Source organism: Cynocephalus volans, chromosome 16 (genome assembly GCF_027409185.1).
Source record: "Cynocephalus volans isolate mCynVol1 chromosome 16, mCynVol1.pri, whole genome shotgun sequence".
Classification (NCBI taxonomy): Eukaryota; Metazoa; Chordata; class Mammalia; order Dermoptera; family Cynocephalidae; genus Cynocephalus; species Cynocephalus volans.
Window position 1 is genome coordinate 13,905,173 of NC_084475.1, and position 19,054 is coordinate 13,924,226.

At 46.9% G+C, this 19,054-nt stretch overlaps 1 protein-coding gene across 1 annotated transcript in view; it reads right to left on the reverse strand.

Moving 5' to 3' along the window:
• The window catches only part of SLC39A11 (solute carrier family 39 member 11), a 360,418-nt gene extending 341,718 nt beyond the window's left edge, over nucleotides 1-18,700 (reverse strand). Inside the window, exons 1-3 of the mRNA XM_063081195.1 lie at nucleotides 18,672-18,700; nucleotides 14,999-15,117; nucleotides 12,497-12,535 (exon numbers count right to left, since the gene is read on the reverse strand). Of these exons, the coding sequence (XP_062937265.1) occupies nucleotides 12,497-12,535; nucleotides 14,999-15,106 (147 nt within the window). The 5' untranslated portion in view covers nucleotides 15,107-15,117; nucleotides 18,672-18,700. The remainder of the gene's footprint in view (nucleotides 1-12,496; nucleotides 12,536-14,998; nucleotides 15,118-18,671) is intronic.
• Between the last annotated feature and the right edge of the window lie 354 nt (nucleotides 18,701-19,054).

Here is a 19,054-nt window from a genome sequence, read left to right on the forward strand (position 1 = left end):
GTCAATCCACACACACAGGCATCTGAAGTCTGAGCCTAAGGGCAGCCAACCCCAAAGAAAGCCTCTAATGCACACGCCAGGATCATTCAACACTTACTTTAAAAATATTTTTGAGTTCCAGCTATGTTCTAGTCCCCATACCAGGGGCCAGGGCTCAAAAGCATAAAAGACAGTCTCTGCCATCTAAGTGCTTCTAGTGTGGGGAGAGAGGACATGTAAACAAACAGTTAGACTCTAGAGACAGGCACTCTGGCAGCTGCAGATGCTTATCAAGGGGTTTATCAATCCCATCTTGGAAGGGAGTGATAGATTAAGATGGGGAAAATCTCTTTAAGAGGCAAACACTCCATGGCAAGGATCAGGAAGGGCACAGGCTCCCAGAAGAGGGACAGAGCAAGTGAATCCCCAGGGTGTTAGGAGCCAGGTCCATGATGAAAAAGGTCAAGTTAGAGTACAAGATAGGCAAACTCTCCCTTCACCAGTGGTCAACAATTTACCTCCCAACCCAACTTGCAGAACACCAGAAGCATCCCTAAACTGAGCCAGCTGGATGCTGGCTCTCTTGGCAGGGAGGGGCTCCCCCTGGGGATCAGGAGGTTCATATGAGATGGGGTCCCATTTAGTGTGCCCCCCGTTGACTCATGACATTGGTGTAGGGGAGAGGGAGAGTTCACGCAAATACTTAGGCACATTAAAGCTCTCAAAGGAAGCACAGGTCTACAGGGAAGTAGAGCCCATCCTTCCTCTTCCATCCATCCATTTGAGCATTGGTTAATTTGCTCACTACATCCAAAATAAATAAATACATATGTATTGAGAGCCTCCCATAAGCCAGGAGCACTTACTTAGTGTCTTTACTGATTTGCTCTTTTTAAGATTGCAAAGACTCCTATCCCTGCAGGGCCCTCTCTATCCTTTCCACCATCCTTCCCTATCACATGTATCTGTCTGACATACTGTATGTTCTGTTGCACAGTTTGTTTATCATATCACTCTCTCTGCTAGAAGGGTAGCCCATGAGGGCAGGTGTTCTTGCTTGCCATAGTCACTGTTTCACCCCCAGTGCCTAAACTGTACCTGGCACATAATGGAGGGTGGGGAGCTGTCAATTAATAGTTGTACAATGAGCAAACGATTTAGAAGTTCACAGGATGAGGGCTAGGCTGCCCCCATGGTCAGTTAAGATGCTCCCATACCACAGGGACTGGACGGACCATCAGAGGCTCTCTCTCTCTCCCCCACTGCCCTGAGCCTCCCATGGACAGGTCAGACAAAAAACCCAACGTGGGAGGAGCAGACTCTTCAGCTATCATATGCACATAACGAAATCTACAGCTACAGGATTATTGAGAAGGTCAGATGAGGTAATGGATGGGAAAGTGCTTTGAAAAATATAAAGCAATAAACCAATGTCACATAATAATATTTGGGACTCACGAGTCCATAGATGCAAGCACTTCCTGCCATCGGCTCATGGATACCTCCACCCCTCCGAATGCTTCATGCATAATTACAAAGTGTTCTGCAAATTCAAATTCATAATCTATTTAAACTTTATGCACAGGCAATGACTGCATGTCCCTTCCTCCATCTTAAATACCATACTAATCCATTTTCCCCTTGTTTATGCATTTCACAGATAGATATATATTTTCCCCCCCACCCTCCTGGAGAACTAACTCACTTAGCTCCAGGGCTGTCATAGTTGATTTCTTCACAGGAAGACCAGAGCTTCAGAAATAGGGAGGTTTCCAAAGAAATGCTACAGCAAAAACAGAAAAAGAAAAAGAAAAAGCCCTATGCACAAGTAAGCAGGAAGCTATTCACTTGCCTGTCAGATGCACAGTTCTGTCCATCAGGCCTGAGGGTTGCATTCAGCTTGTTGTTTGGTGAGTCTGCAGAAATCACATGCTGTGGCTCGTGGCCCCAAGCCAAAGTCAGACGGGGGATTAAAAGCCAGGGCACCCTAACAGCAAAGATCAGCTTCCACCAACAGGCTAGTAAAATGTTTGCCTCCCTGGGGTTTATTCCTTCTTTTCTGCAGAGGGCATGGAAGCATTAAATGGTCATGACTGGATTTGCACAAGGTGGAAGGAGAAGGATTTCAGTCTCAGTGGAGCCATGAGATGCCTGGAGGTTACAGGATTTGTCAATAATCACGAGAACTGTAAGCAGCTCAGCTGCAAATCCAACCCAGGGCTCCAGACTCCCCATCTGGGCCGAACATTCTCTGTGTGACTGTGTAGGATCAGTGTTCTGCTTCCCAGCCACAGCTGCCCAGCGAGGGGTTCCTTTTTTCTAAGGAAAACAGCAGTTTTACAAAGGCGTTCATGGGGACTCCTGAGCTCTCATTCCTTGGGGTGGGAGCCAGCAGGGAGAAGAGTGGAAGAAGACCAAGAAAACCCTTCACTCCATCCAGCAGCCAACCCACCCCTCTGGCCTTGGGAAAGACAGTGAGCAAAGATGCTCGGCCATGATTCCAGCTCCTCCAGTCTCCATGTTTCTTGCCAAACTCATGGGAGGCACGGCAGTTTGGTCCTGTCCCATTACCTCGCCCATACCCCTACCTGAGAAACACCAGGGTGGGCTTCCTCTCCATCCCTCCTGCCTTCAGCAAAGATCTCTTTATATCCGTAAATTAGATTGATAAAATGAAACAGAGGCCACCTCACCCAATAGCCAATTCTTGCTTCCAGAACAACATGGTCCTCAGACAAAGAACTTAGCTCAAACCCTTTCCTCTCACTAGATCCAGAAGCCTTAAGACTGTCCCATTACCATGCCCATAAAGGTTTTGCTTCTCTGTTGCTCTGAGAACAAATTAAGCGTAACTAGGGCTGTGAATTTCTTCCTTGGGCATTTAAGTCAGTAAACTGAATAGAAACTTAGAAAGCCTGCATTTCCTCTCACTGGGTGGGGTTTGGTGACCAAATAGGAGCTGGGATGGAAGATGGAGAAAGCAAGACAAAGGGGAGGCCCAGAGCAGAGGACACATGGCTGCTGGGAATGGCCACCATGAGGGCACTGGGCACCAAAAGAGGAATATTGATTTTGGAAGGAATGAGTGTGAACAGGTGTCACTTCTGCAAAGGGGAGGCAGTAGATGGCAGAGCATGATCGTGATATTGTGCAGATCCACCCTCCAAGAAGTACAGAATCTATTTGGGCCTTGAAACTTGCTTTGGCCAATAGAATTTGGCAGAAGGGGTTTGGTGTAAAGTTCCAGAGTCTGGGTCTCCAGAGACCTTGAGGTTTCCTCCTTCACCTTCTTGAAACTCTTTCAGTGCCATGTAAGGAGGCCTGGGCTACACTACTGAACCATGAGCCCCAGACCTGCAAGGTGAGGCCCTTTTATACCCTCCAGTCTAGTGGAGCAGCCAGATGTCTGCAGTCTCATGAGTGATCCAGGGCAAGACCAGCAGAAGAACCAACTAGCTGAGCCCAGCCAACCAAGAACCATAAGAAATAATAAATTGTTGTTGACTTAAGCCACTAAGTTGAGGTGGTTTCTAACTATATGTTAGCTACCCAGCATCCAAAACAAAACACCTCAACTTGCTTTGACCACCCCTCCCCTCATTATTAGTCATCATTAGTCTTTGTTTGTTACTATAAAGTGGGGAAGAGGAAGAACAGTACACAAGGCCTGGGCCTCATTTAGCTAACACAGTCCAAACCCTGGCAACAGAGATTAGTATTCAGGGATGGGCATATAACATCAGGCCATTACTCCCTGCCCATGAAATCAACTCCAAGACTATCTGAGCTGTGGAAGAAAGACTTGAGCCTGAGAAGATGTGGAAAGACTACCTGAAACTGGAGTCACACAGGGAAAAGCAGGGCCAGGAGATGGAGAAAAACCAAGTGCTGGTGATATCTTTGATCCACAGGATATCTTTGATCTAGCAGTGCTGAGGCCAGTTCTACTCCTGGATATGCTAACTGCATAGACCAGTACATCTCCTTTCTCCCTTATTCCAGATTGGGTTAGGTTTTCTGTCATTCATGATCTCAAAATCCCTGGCTGATACAAAGAGACTGATGAGCTTATTTTTATTGTATATACTTTGTTCTGCTTGAATTACTTACCAAGTTTATGTACTACTCCCTCATTCAGAAGGAAACTAGTTAAAGGAAGAAATAGCACAACTCATTTTTAAAACAACAGATAAAACAGACACTGAGAAGGTAAATCCATAACAGCATTAGGGCTCAAAATTCTCTCTGCACTAGGTTGTATGGCCAAGAGTGCTAACTGCCTACTCCAGTCTCTATTCTGCCCTCTCTTTCAATAATAGAATCCCAACATTTGTCTGGGACATTGCTGCATAGCTAAAGGACCACGTATCTCAGCCTTCCTTGCAGCTAAATGTGGTTATATGAGTAAGTAGGTTCTGGCCAATGCAAGTGGAGCTGTCATACAGGATTTGCAGGGAATTTCCCTGCCTCCTGCCATTTTACTTCCTGGAAGGCAGATGTGATGACCTGAGCTCAAGCAGCTACCTTGGGCCAGAAAGAAAAAGGCTACCCTCTAGGACAAAGCAGTGAGCAAAAAGGAGTCTAGATCCCCGGTGACTCCATTGACCTACTTTCCCGACCATGGTCTCTGGATTTCTTTAACAGAAGAGGGGTCTTTCTTGTTTAAGCCACTATTTTCTCAGTCTCAGTTACTCTCAGTTAAATCTAATCCTAATGGACACAAATCACTAAAAGCAGTGCTGGAGGAAACGTCACCATCAGTACAACTAGCTGTAGGTGTCTGGTTGTCATGGAGACCACCCCAACACACACAGATTCCAAAGTACAAACCCACTCAAATGACAAAGGCCTGATGTAAGCCTAAGAGATCCCCCTCCCCATTTCTGGTAGAGTGCCCCTCAGCCCACAAGCCAGGATGGTGATTCAACAGCCCTAGGGGCAGAGGTCCCAAGTACAGTTCCTGGAGTATGCTCGGATCTCTTTGGCTACATCCACAAAGGACTGCCAAGTCCTCTAGGTTCTCCTGCAGGACTGTCCTTTGCTCTCTCACTTCCTGAATCTCCTCTGCCTCTGCCTGAAGTCAAAGCCTCATCATTACCTTTCTCCTAAAGTAATGCAAAAGCCTCCAACCTACCTCTCAACTGCCAGCCTCCCCTGACATGTTCCCTGTGTCCAAGCTATCTGCTACCAACCGAATGCATTTCCTGAAAGCACAGCTCTGATCCTGTCCCCTTCTCAAAAACCTCCAGGGACTCCCCATCATTCTAGAGAACAAAGCACAAACTCCTTTCCATGAGACCCCAGGTTGTCCACATGCGGACCCCAACCTACTTCTGCAGCATCACCTCCCAACCAAACCAATAGCCAACTGCTCAGTATTTTCCACTCTTACGCTTCCAATTTGCTGTTCCCTCTGCCTATAACTCATTTCCTTCCCCATCCCCTCCCCACCCCCACCTATCAAAACTCAATCTATCCTCTCAACTCAAGCTTCACCTATGAAGAAATCTTCTCTAATTCCCCAACTAGAACTAACCTCCCTGTTCCTGGGTTCCCAGCACCTTTTGTTTGTTACCTTCTTAACAACCACATGTTGACCCATCCCATGATTACAGGTGAACATGACTTCTCTCCCCAGCAGACCATGAGCTCCTTTCAGGGAGGGATTTTATCTTGATTCTTTGCATACTCTCCCACGATGCTTTGCACGTAGTAGGTGCCCACTAATTAGTTGATAGGTATGAAGACAATTCTCTCCCTGCTCCTGCATTCTGAGCAGCTAGCTGTTCTCCAAGGAAGAAAACAGTTATTCTGTAAACAGAACATGCATTGGGGCCATCTCTAAAATTACACAGGCCCTTGACAAAGCTTTGATTATCGACTCTTCTCCCTTCTTGTGAGCAAGCCACCGCTATAAAGCAATAATATGCAATCCAACAGCAGTCTTCCCACAAAACACTTGTATTAATAACACATGCATAGACTTGTTCTTGACACGCAAAGGCTAAAGGACAAAACTTGACCAATATTAACTTTGATCCCTTGCACTCAGAATAAAAGTATCCTTCAAAAGAACTGACACTCAATAAAGTTCTTTAATGTGACTGTCACTAAGGTGTATAAGAAAAGCGATGTCAGCTACTCGCTATTTAATTTGCAGCAGAAGACATTTAGATCTGCTAAGTTTCTAATAAGTTAATTCAATCAGTCAATTAGGTTACAAAAAAAAAAGTGTAAAGTCTTGCTTCACCAAGGTCTTTGGGGGAATCTACACTCCCACCATCTGTCTGGATTTGATGAGGCATGACCCTGTCTGATGGCAGAGGGATGCCTGAGACTTTTCAGACACAGTATGTGACCTAACAAGAACTGTGCATCAAGTGAGAACTTAAACTCAATTTCAAGTTTTCTAAGCAGTAAAGATCCTGCCTCCTATCTTTCTTTTGATAGAGCAAGGATTCCAGAGGAAGAGCCTGAGTTCCTGGCTGGTGGCTGTTCATTATCGCCTAACCATGTGGAAAATGAACCAAGACTATGACAACTGCCCCCACCCCAGGCTAGTATCAAGATTAACCAGTCTTGAGAGCCAAGACAACTGTCAAACACATGATGTATTGCCACAGAGCCTGGAGCAGGCAGGGTTGTGTCTGCAGACCAGAGGTAGCAGCTTCCTCCTGGGCCTCCCCCTTCCAAGTTCCGAGGCCCCATCCTCCATGTCCAGTGCTCCTCTGACCATGATCCCAACCCTGAGTATTGACTCAGTTGAATTCTTAGCCTCCCAGTTATGTGGAGCCTTTGAAAGCAGTCTGATTTTTCCAAACACCAGCTCACCCTTCATTAAAGCAAGGTCCTGATGAGAACAGGCATTCTTGGCTCTGGCTGCATGCTGCAATCACCTGGGGAGCTCTAGAAACTACTGCCGCCTCATCTCACCCCTCCACCCGCCCTGAGATTCTGATGTAGTTGGCCTAGGATGTATCCAGAGCACTGGAATTGTTAAAGTTCCCCCAGAAGATTCTAACGTGCAGCCAGGATGGAGAACCACTGAGCCAGAATGGAAGGAACCTCCCCAAAGCCAGTGGGCTCCTCCGAGCTGAACTGCTAAGGCCGTTAGGCCAAGTTAGCTCACTCTGCTAGACCACAGATGCTAATGACAGTTGCAAATTTGAGTTTGGTTTGAGCTGGGAAACTTAGTTTTCTTTCACAATCTCAAATTGTATGCTTTTGCCCTTCGCTATCTGTCTTGAAACACTGTGCTTTATGTGACAAGGAAAACGGAGCAGAAGGGTCCACTATTTCATCATGCTTCACTGCAAAGCAAACCCCTGAAGATTCTTCAAAGGCCCACCCCAGCAAAGGAGGAGCTGTAGCATCAACTTCTTGAGCAAAGGCCAGGCCCTTTTTGGAAGTGTCCACCACAAAGCCAGGTGTCCCCCAGGAAATCACCTATTTGGGAACACCAGACATTCCAGGAAGCATTCCAAAACCTCTGACCCTGTCCCTGACAGCACACAGCTGTGGTCCTGATGGTTTTCACCCAGGTGTTCATACTGCCATCAGGCCTCCGACAACCCTGCCACAAACACTATATCAGGATCCAGCAACTGTAAAGGGCCAGATAGTAAATATTTTAGGCTTTATGGGCCAAAATGGTCCTGTTGCAGTTACTCAACTCTGCTACTGTAGTGTAGGAGCAGCCACACACAATGGGAGGCTGTGTTCCAATAAATCTTTATTTGCAAAAACAGGCAGTGGGCTGGATTTAGAACACCAGTGTAGTTTGCCTTCCTCTCCACTAGATCACAACTTCCTTAAAGACACAGACCTTCTCCTATCACTTTCTTAAGATCCCCAGCACATGGCACAGGGACTGGAATACAGCAGGTTTTCAATAAAGGCTGAAAGAATGAATGAATGAAAAATGAGCTCATCACCTTGAAGGAATATGTATTAAACCTCTACCTGTTCCTACAGAGACATGTATGAGAGTTCTCATAACCTTGGAGCATGCACATCTGACCATTTAAACTGAATCTCCAAGCCCTTGTTAACCTTTTCCTCGTCACTTTCTCCTTCATGGGAACAGGAAAGAGGAACAGGCATCCCCAAGGAGGATGCTCTGGCCCGGTCCCTACAGTAGGTCTGGTCCCACAAGGAGAGGCTGAGAGTAGAAACAGGAGGCAAGTCTTTCCAGCCATGAGATCGGGCACAGGCCTTTGGCCGCTCTCTTGAACAGCCTGAGTATGAACGTGGGGAGGGAGGAGACAGAGGACACGGCCAGGAGGGCAAGGGAGGAGACCTTCTGGGGGGCTCTGGGCAGGCCTCAGAGCCACACCACCCCAGATGCTCAGCAGCACAAGAGAAGACATGTGGGCTGTCCCACCAAGACAAACACCGTTCCTTCCCATCACTGTAGATGGAAGGTAATATATATCATTTCCTCCCCCGCACTGTTTATGATGACATTGGAAATCTGAAGCATGAAATTGAAAAGAAAAAATATGATAATAACAATAATCTGTCTCCTTCCCGAGTGTCGTTCTTCCCTCCTCCCTGCCTCCTCCCTCACCTGGCCACCCCCTCTCCTTGTGGTGACACATTGCTTTCCTCCTTGCAGGGAATCAGAGCTCAGGAAGCCCTGGGAAGGAAGGTCCCCATCTTGCCAGCACACATTGCATGGGGTGAGGAGAGGGGAAGGGGACAGGGCTGTCATCACAGTGCCCTCAAGCCCACAAAAGCCAACAGTGATTGGGAGCCAGGAATGTGGGGCCAAAAGTCAGGTGTGTCTCCCAAAATACACCCAGTGTCTACTGCCTGTGCCTGGCATGGTTTGACAAATTCCAGTTAGCTGAACCACAGTGGTTCCTCCATTGGAAACTGACCATTGAGATCTTTAAAAATAAAATGCCAAATGCCTCATCACACAAACTCTAAGGGTCTTAACCCCCCAATCATGAGAGTTCGGAGTGAGTGTCACTGTCTTGCAGCATCACCATGAAAAATCTCCATAAGGACATATCAGGCTTTCCTACATCTCAGTCAATAAGGTGAAAAAGGTAGCAGCCATAATTATTTCCCAATCCAGATCTGCAGAGCCAATAGTAAGGTAGGATTTCTAAAGACCCAATCCAACAGCTATTCCCTCTATGGGACTTTCCCTCTCTCACTTACTCTAGAATAAATCTTTCCAGTAGCCCCAGTTGAAATTTCCTCCCTGAACCTCTCATGCCACAATTTAAGTCCATTTCTTCCTCCAGTTCTCCAAGGAAATGGGAACCAGCTGGTCACCATCACCCCTCCAGACTCAAAGGACATCACTGCAAAGCATCGTTAACTTCCAACAGTGAGCCAGTTATTTGCAGAAAACATTATTCACCACTTGATGCACAAAAGCAGACTCAGCCAAAACCTACTTAAGAAAATTACGTCTTTCATAAGAAACTAGCTCCCTATGGGACAAAATAATAGATATTAAATTGCCTTTTCATGCCTAGAGGTGAGCTTCTCGGCTAGTAGACTGTCTTTCTCTTCTGCATTTTCATGGTCATATTTACTCCACACAAGTGTTTCTTCATTGAGAGAGATGTGCACTGATGTAGATTCCTAGTTGGTTCAGACCTCACCAAAGAGACCCACCACATACAGAACAAAGAAAATTAAAACAGTGACCCTTCATGTTTCAGCTCCTGCAAATTCAACCAGACATCTTTGAGACAATGACTGCTTTCTCACACACATGAAAAGACATTTAGTTACATGTTTAAGTTTACCATTGAATCATATCCCTGAGTAGGTGAACCAAAATCTGATAGAAACACTTAATAATTGTCTTATAACAAAAAATACATGCTAACATGTGCTACAGCTCATCCCTCTGAACATGCAAGGCCACAAAGGTCTTAATGAACCATCCAGTCTAATGTCCTCATTTCTCAGCAGGGTCAGCAGAGGTCCAGGAAGACCAAGGAGCTTGCCCAAAGTCACTCTGCTAAATATTGGCAGCCCCTGACTTCTCCTTTGGGTTTGTTCCTAGCTCTGCCACACTATCTAACAATTTTCAGTTCTGGATAGGTTATTTACTTTCCCTGGACTTTTTTCTTGTCTGTAAATAGAGGCAGCTGGACCATCAGCTAGGAGGCATTATGGTTTTTAAGAGTAGCAGCTCTATAATCAGACTGTGGGTTCAAATCCTGCCTCTGCTCTCATGTGATACTGAACAATTTATCTAAACTCACTGTGCTTGTAAGTTGGGCGTGAATAACCTCATAGAGTTGTCATGAATTTTAAATTAGATAATCTAGGTAAAGTACTTGGCAAAGCACCTTGTACATAGTAAGGACTCAATAAATATTAGATATGGTAGTCATCTAAAATATTTTTCAGCTTTAAAGATGTATTACTCTTGGACTCCAATAAGGAATAATGACTTTTTTTTTTTTTTAAATGGCAAGAGTTCTTCCTATTAAGTTCACACCCCAGGCAAAAATCAAGGCCAGACACAGGAACTGAGGAGAGGAAGACAATGATTACTAGAGACTTGGAGAGTGATTTAAGGAGTCAGGAGAAAAACAGGCAAATAAATTCCTAGAGGAGTCATTTAAGGAGAACCGATTAACACTTCCCTAGGTCCTGCTAATGAAAAAAAAAAACAACCTGTGAAATATGTTGCTAACCACATTTAAAACACAGGGATCTCTCTTATGGGAACACTTGGTTTTATGAACAACTATATATTGTATAAATATGTTACTGCAGCATTATATTAAAGATGTTTAGCAATGCATATACAAAGTATACATAAATGTATGCACTGACTGTAAAAACATGTTACAAGTGCTGTGTAGACACCTGTGCAAGGTACAATGGGATTCCAATCAACCCATGGTCAACTTATGGGAAGTTTTGCCTTTTTCAAGATATTTATTCAGCATCTCAGAGCTGGGTTGAGGAGGCCAAGCCTTTAGAACACCAGGCCCTATGGCATGCTCGACTGTCCTGACACTTTGTATGTGCGTCATAAAATTTCTCCAATAATACACACTCAGGGTTGACAGTAGTAGGGCCAGCCCGTGGCTCACTCGGGAGAGTGTGGTGCTGATAACACCAAGGCCGCGGGTTCGGATCCTATATAGGGATGGCTGGTTAGCTCACTGGCTGAGCCTGGTGCTGACAACACCAAGTCAAGGGTTAAGATCCCCTTACCGGTTATCTTTTTAAAAAAAAAAAAGGGTTGACAGTAGTGACCTATGAGATGCAAGGGACAGGGGCAAAGAGACTGTCTTATTTTTTTTTTTTTAAATTTATATCTGAATTTTTACACATTCCGCTCTGTGACTACAGATGATACATGAAAATGCTGTAAGCCAGGATTTCTCAGCCTTGGCACAACAGACACTTTGGGCCAGAGAATTCTTTGTGGTTGTGAGACATCCTGTCTTGTGTATTTTGGAATGTGTAGCAGCATCCCTAACCTCTACTTGCTGGACACCAGTAGTGACGAGCAAACATGCCAAATGTCCCCTTGGGGGAAAAAGTGCCCCCAGTTGAGAACCACTGCCCCAGCCAATAAGTGGGCTGTATTACATATAAATTATTCCATGATAAGTACAAATGGTTCTCAACTTACAATGGGGTTACATACAGATAAACACATTGTAAGTTGAAAATATCGTAAGTTGAAAATGCATTCGATACACCTAACCCACTGAACGTCACAGCTCAGCCCAGCCTCCCTTCAATGTGCTCAGAACATGACATTAGCCTCTAGCTGTGCAAAGCCATCTCACACAAAGCTTATTTCATAATAAAGTGCTGCATATCTCATGTAACTGATTGAACACTGTACTGAAAACAGAATGGGTGAATTGGTACCAGAAGTATGGTTTCTACTGAATGCGTACCACTTTCACAAAATAATAAAGTCAAACCATCGCCAAGACAGGGGCCATCTGTACAAGCAATTATTACCGCTCAGGCCACGGGGCTGTACTGCCTTTCCCCAGTTCAGGAAGGTATGTACGAGAATCCATTTCTGGTCATCGATGCCACTGAAATTCCCTCCCAGAGGGGTGGGGGGAAGGCAGATGAAATTAACAAGTGTCAAAAGTGACTGCAGTTGGGTGATGGGTACCTGGAATGCATCACAGGATTCTCTCCACTTTTTTACATGTTTGAAAATGTCTACCATAAAAAGGCTTTTAAGGGGGAAGGAGAAGAAGAAAAGAGAATATTTAATTAGTGCCAGCTATGTAGCAGGCTAGGCCCTTCCTAAATATTATCTTATTTTACAAGTCCTGAGGTAGCTGCCAAACAAGTCTCCTTCACTGTCTGAAGAAGAACAGGGACATCGAATAAGCTGGGAAATAAATATGGTCAGTGATGGGAGGGAGCCCTTAGCATCTAGGGAACACAGAGTCGCATCGAGGTCACCTGAGGAGGGGCTGGAGATGGCCCTTGGCAGAGAAATGTCAGAATAAACATGACTCCTTTTACATTTCTCCCACTGCATGCTACTTACCCCTGCTGCAAAGCCAAGGCTGCCATCTAAGATCCGCCTCTGAAAATGAAAAGAAGATATTTCAGTTTCTAAGGGACAACAAGATGATGTTTGCTGGGACAAGAGGATACCAGGAGGCCCAAGAGAGTCACACAAATAAACACTGGCCCACTCCTGAGCTTGTGAACTCCTGAATTATAAAATGGGCCAAGGACCAGAAGGGGGAAAAAAACGTAAACCCTTCCATCCATCCCACAGCCACGCAGAAGTGTCCATTCTCAGAAGCGTTGTTCTTGCATTGGGCTGTGTGTGGTGTCTCACTCAGCTCTTGCTGTGAATTACGACTATAAACCTTTAGAAAGTAGCTGGCCTAAAAACAGAATGCCAAGTATTGGTCAGGAGTGGGTGGGGTGGAATCATCAAACCCTGGGAGTGCAGGTGGGCTCAAGCGCTTTGCAAAATGATTTGGCAGCCCCAGTAAGAAGAGCACACAGTGCGTGCCACTCCTGAGCAATTCCAGAACAGAAATGCATCTCAGATTCACCAGGCACACTCACAGAAATGTCCAGAGCAGCGCTGTTTGTGAGAGCCAGAAACTAGAAACTACTCAAATTTCACCAACAGTAGAAAAGACACATCAATTAGGATACAACAGAATACCATAAGGCAATGAGAACACGTGTGCATGTGCATGCACACACACACACAATATATATGTATCTCTAACAAACAGGCAGGAGCATTAAATAAACTGGAAAATAAATAGGGCGAAATCAGCCAGACACAGAGCAATACATACATACTATATGATTACACCATCTAAATAAAATGCAAAAACAGGGAAAAGTATCCCTGCTGTTAGAGATCGAGAGACCCTTGGAGGGGACAGTGGGTGTGGCAGTAGTGACAGGAAAGGAACCTGAAGGGGCTGCTAGGCGTGGGAAGGCTGGTGCTGTTCTGTTTCTTCATCTGGACACTAGTTTCATGGGCATTTGTAAAAATGATCAAGCTGTACACTTACAAAATGTACTCTCCTGTATATGCATCTATTTCAATAATAAGACTTTTTAGTGTCCTCGATGGATGAATGTGGTATGCACATATAATGGCATATTCTTCAGCCTTAAAAAGGAAGGAAGTCGTGGCACTTGCTGCAACATGGAAGACCCCTGAGGATGTTATGCTAAGTGAAATGAGCTTTCCCTCCACAGCAGTCTTTTCACCTTGCAAAACTCCAACTCTGTACCTATTCTTCCCTCCTTCCAGGCCCTAGCAACCACTATTCTACACTTTTTTTGTTGTTTTTGGTGCTGGTACTGGGATCCAAACCCTTGACCTTCGTGTTAACAACACCATGCTCTAACCAAGTGAGCTAGCGTGCCAGCTCTTATTCTACTTTCTGTCTCTGCCAATTTGACTTCTCTACAAGCTGGGGAACCTGTGATTCCAGGGTGTGTGTTCTGAGTTCCAAGTCCTGGAGCAATCGCTGAGGACGAGAGGGGGACAGCACAGTGTGGGAGGTTGGGACCTTATCACTGAGATCAGGACCTGCCGGACTGGTCTCTCTAACACAAGAGTGCCCAACTCGCCAGCTTCCTAAACGTGTTTTCCTTTGCAGATCTGGCTCACGGTGTGTTGTACACAGACCTGAAGTCACCTGCTCAGGGCCACACCCACCATTGCTGTGGCTGAGTGCTAAACAATGCGGGGACTGTACATGCATCAGGACAGTCATGGGACACTCTAGATCTGGGGACTCGGGGTTTGGGGCTGGAGAAGAGAAAGGAATGTCAGGCAGATGAGGTGGAGGTAGGTGTGTGTTTGGAGCATGTAAGAGGTTGTAGGGATGGGGGGTGTGAAGTAAGGGGGGAGGCGGAGATGTGGGGGACATAGGGGTGCATGAGGGGGTGGGGCATGAGACTGAGTGAGGGTGCTGGGGGTGTGAGCACGGTATGTAGAGGATGCATGGGCGTAGGGGTGGGCAGCCGTGGGGGTCTGCAGGGGGACAGGGAGGGGGTCAGTCTGTATTCATCCTGAGCAGGGGAGAATGGAAAGTCCTGGAGATGCAGTAAAAGAGAAAGGCAACAGATAGCCTTCCTTCCCCCAAGGTCTTTTCAATCATCCCAGCTAAGTCCAGGCCACAGGGGAGGACTTTACATCTGCAACCTAATGTTCTTCCGTCCCGCATACTACCATCTGCTGCAGGCCTGAAAGAAATTAGACGGAAGGTAGAAATCAGGCCGCGGGCTAAAGGAGGCTCAGTAACTGACTGGGCTCTTCACTTCTCAGTCCCTTCAAGTCAAGAGTCAGGAGAGGAGGATAAAGCACATGAGCATGTCTGCAGCGAGTAGACATCGGGAGAAGGGGAGAAAATAAGAAGACAGGGAGCAAACCCCACCACCCGCCACCCGGAGGCATGGCCAGCGCGTTAGAGTCTGCAGACCTGTTCTGTGGGGTGGGATGGTTTTGAGGCTGGCCAAGGGGGTCCACAAGAACTTCAAAAACTAAAGCAAGGCGACTCACCTGTCCACTAGAGAATACAAAGACAAGAGCTGCCCCAGCTGCTGTCATCCCCCAGGTGAAGAAGGTCCCCAGCAAGGCCTGGAACACAGAGCTGTGGCCTTGGAGCATGCTGGATACAGCTGTGTGCAGAGGAACGAAAGGGTCAGCCTCCTTTCAGTGACATGCACATGTTTTAACATGTGGCCTAATGCCCTCTGCCTGAGCTGGCCTCTGTCTGGGTTGGTGGCGTGCACCTACCACCAGGCCATCCCAGCGTTCCTAGACAACCCCACACACAGGCCGGCCTTCTCCATCTCAGTCACCAGTGCCCCCAGGTACTGGAAATCATATAACTCTGAAAGGAGGCACTTGGGGACCCCTAGAGAGATGCCAGTGAGCTCACAAAAGAGGCTACATCGTTGAGAAGTAGTTCCAAAGAGAAGTAGCACAAAGAATGCGGACTATTCAGCTGAAGGAAGCGGGCAGAGCAGGCCTGCTGCAGCCTTCCCCACACAGTCTGCCTATGCCACGAGCTCCTGCCTATCACCTGTTCTGTCCCTTCCAAACACAGGTGGCCAGTTCACATGTCCTCTTAAAGCTCTTCCATCTAATTCCTAATCACACTTCCACAGCTCCCCATGGGGCTCCCCTGGCCTGCAGAAAAGTAGACTCTACTGCCTGACCTTTGATTCCCCCACAGACTCTTCCAGCCCATGTCCCCATTATACCCTGCTTCAGCACCCTGCTCCACCTCAACCAAATTATTTATGGCACTTTCAACAAGCCCCAGATAGTCCTGCCTCCAAGTCTCCGTGCATGCAGTTCCCTCCTGGAATACCTTTCTTCCAAACTTCTAGCCATTGCAACCCAGAGCATCCTCTGTAGCCCACCTGCTGCCAACTCCATGACCAAGGCTCTCCTGATCCCACCCCAGCCCGGTCCTAGTGCACATCTCTGGTGTTTTCTTGGCATGAGCTTGCCTCCTTCGTCTTTTACATCCTTAGTTGCTTTTGAACAAGGAAGATGCTTTTTCACATTTGAACACCCCTGTAAAATAGGTTTTTGTGGCATCTAAAAAATATTTGGTGAATTGAAAAAGGCCAGCTTACCTGGATGGGACAGTCAGCAAGGACAAGGAAACAGACCCATGAATGACATTTCCTCTGGCCAACGCAGCACACTGCTACTGCAACTGAAGCTACACCACGGCCCACCAAAAAAAGAAAGGGGAGAAGTACCATTCCCTCTTGTTTGGGCCCAGAGAACCTCCTCCAGGCTTTAACATGTTTGAAATTCTAGCTCTGAAATGATAGGGAGTCAAACCTCTTCCTGTGGAAAGTTACAAGGCAGAGAAACCCATCTGTTGAAAAACCCTGTGTTCCGGCACACAAACACTGAGGCTCAGGGCCGCATCTCAAAGGCCTCATTCAGCTGTCCAGCACCCATCGGGTTGGACGTGACTCCACTGAGCTCAGCTCTGCCAGGCCCCTGTGCTCTGGAAGGAGCCAGCAGCCCTGGCCTGCAGATCAAGAGCTAAAGGCACCAACTCTGTTGACTGTGGTAGGAAACAGTGGCAGAGGGTGGACAGGGCCCCTATGCCAAGAAGCTCAGCAACACTGCCAGACTCACAACTAGGAAAGGCTATGAGCCCACACAAATCCAGATGAGCCCAGGTGAGCCCTAGCTCAGTCCCCGGGCTAGGAAACCTGTGAGATAAATAGCATCTATGGATTCAGACTGTGGTCTCCATAGTCTAAACAGAACTCAGGATGGCAACTACACCAATCAAAGAAAAAAAAAATTATTTAAAAAAAAAACATTCTTTTATATACGTCATCTTGGTAAGTCACCCTAGGAAGAATGGTTTGTGTTTGTTTTTAAACCAGGACGTGTGGATCATTAGACCAATCATCTATTTCTAGCTGCCCGTGGATAAAATATCAAACAGCATTTACAAAGAAAGGCACATAGCTGTCATCCTCTTCATTCTTATCCAAAACAGGTCATAACAAAAAACACCTTTTTTCCCCCAGTATTTGAACGTGCTTTTTGACAGCTAGAGGAGAGAGCAAACAATTTACATTTGCCAACAGGACAAAGTCAAGTGGATTTTGTAGGCTGGTGAACTGCAGGGAGCTCCTGGGTGTTCCTGCTAGATAGTGGGACAGGAAAACACTATTCTAAGCCTGTCCCCATTTACACCTGAGCACTCTGAGAAATAAGAAAAGGGACACAAGAAAGATCACGGACACCCTCCTTTCTATCCAAACAAAAACAACATTTATCATGCGCAGTGCAAGCCCAGCGCCCCTTGGAGGAGTTCCTCCCATTTGCTGTTTTAAATCCTCCCTACTTAAAGGGTGGTCCGATAACCAGCAGCACTGGTCCCCCCTGGGAGCTGGTGAGAAACGCAGAATCCCAGGCTTGAATCAGAATCTGCATTTTGCTGGCCAGTGAGCTCACTTGGTCAGAGCATGGTGTCAATAACACCAATGTCCAGGGTTCTACTGGCCAGCCGCAAAAAAAAAAAAAAAAAAAAGAATTTGCAGTTTATCAAATTCCATGAGGATTCTTATGAATATCAAAGTATGAGAAGCGCTGGTCTAAAACTGGAACAATTTCTACAAGACAGAGAGCTTAGAAAGTGAGTTCTCCTGCCCTAAGGGGAATTGGCAAGGCCCACAGTAGCAAGAGAACAAAAAGTTTTCTCTAATACGTAGACCAGGAACACTTTGAGAACATAGAGCATCAGCCATGGCTCCTCCAAAGCAGCTTACGCAATGGGGCTCACACTTCCTCATGAACTGGATATTAATACCACAAACCTTGATTAGTTAGCAGGAGAGAGGATCATTCTCTGCCCACTCCAAATTTAAAGACGCCAGCACCACATTCTACTACAGCAGCACAGGGGGTGTTCCTGGCTTTCTTTATAAATTATTTATTTATTTACTTATTTCTTTTATTCATAAAGAAATCCTGGATTTCTTTATTTTTTCTCCCCCTTTTAAACCTGTTGCTCCACTTCCAAGAGTCAGCCTCAAGATGCTGCTGAAGTTGCAGAAGCGGAAACAGCACGCGGGCTGTCTGGGCCTTAGTGAGACTGCACACACCCCTGACTCGAGAGGGGAATCCCGCAGAGGGATTCTGGTTTGGGCAGATATGACTGGGGAGAAGTTCCCTAGTACCTTGCTACTCAAAGTGTGGTCCACAGACCGGCTGACCTGGGAATTGGTTAAAAACGTCTGATCTCAGACCCCACCCAGACCTGCTGCAGGTTAACCAGATTCCCAGTCAAGTTCAAGAGGTCCTGCTAATGCCCAGAGCAAGTGGGAGGGGCCTCCAAGCAGCTGGAATTGTAGCCACCTCTGCTCCCAGGGATCCCAGGTCCTCCACACACACCATGAAGCAATGAATGGAGAGGATCGTGGCCAAGGACTGTAAAAGGAATGCATGTCACCGCCCTGCAGCTTACCCTGGAGAGGGGCAGAGGTGGGCTGCGGGGCACACTCCTACTTCCTCTGCCACCTGCCAAAGCCTCCAACTTCTCCTCCAACCTCTTCCTCTCCCTAGGGGCACCCCCTTCCAGGCTCTGGGTTGCTGCCCTTCTGAGTCCCACACTCCTGTCCTGGTGGCCCCAGACCCCGGGCCTCCGGCCCAACCAGAGACACTGAAGATAGAAAAGCCGACTCACTAGGGTGCCCTCTCCAGCCCCCACTCCACTTCCATCAGCCCCTGTTGCTGCTGGCTCCGCCGGCTCCACTCCTGCAGTCACTTCCTGCTTCCCTCCCGGCACACGTGTCCCTCCCGCCACCAGGCCCCGCCCAACCCCGAGCGGCAAATCCCGCCTGAAGAATAAATTCTCCAGTTCACAGCCTCCTGCAGGCTCAGGAACAGATCGGGGCGGGCAGAACAGAGCCCGAGGCCAAGCACTGAGCAGTCTGCAAGCACAAGCCTCTGTAGTCCTAGGAGAAGCCACAGACACCCAAGCAAAGAGAGCACCTTCTAACATCCATGATGTTACTGATGTTTCTACACCTTTGGCAGCTGGCTCCAATGCTCTGGGTAGGAGCAGAG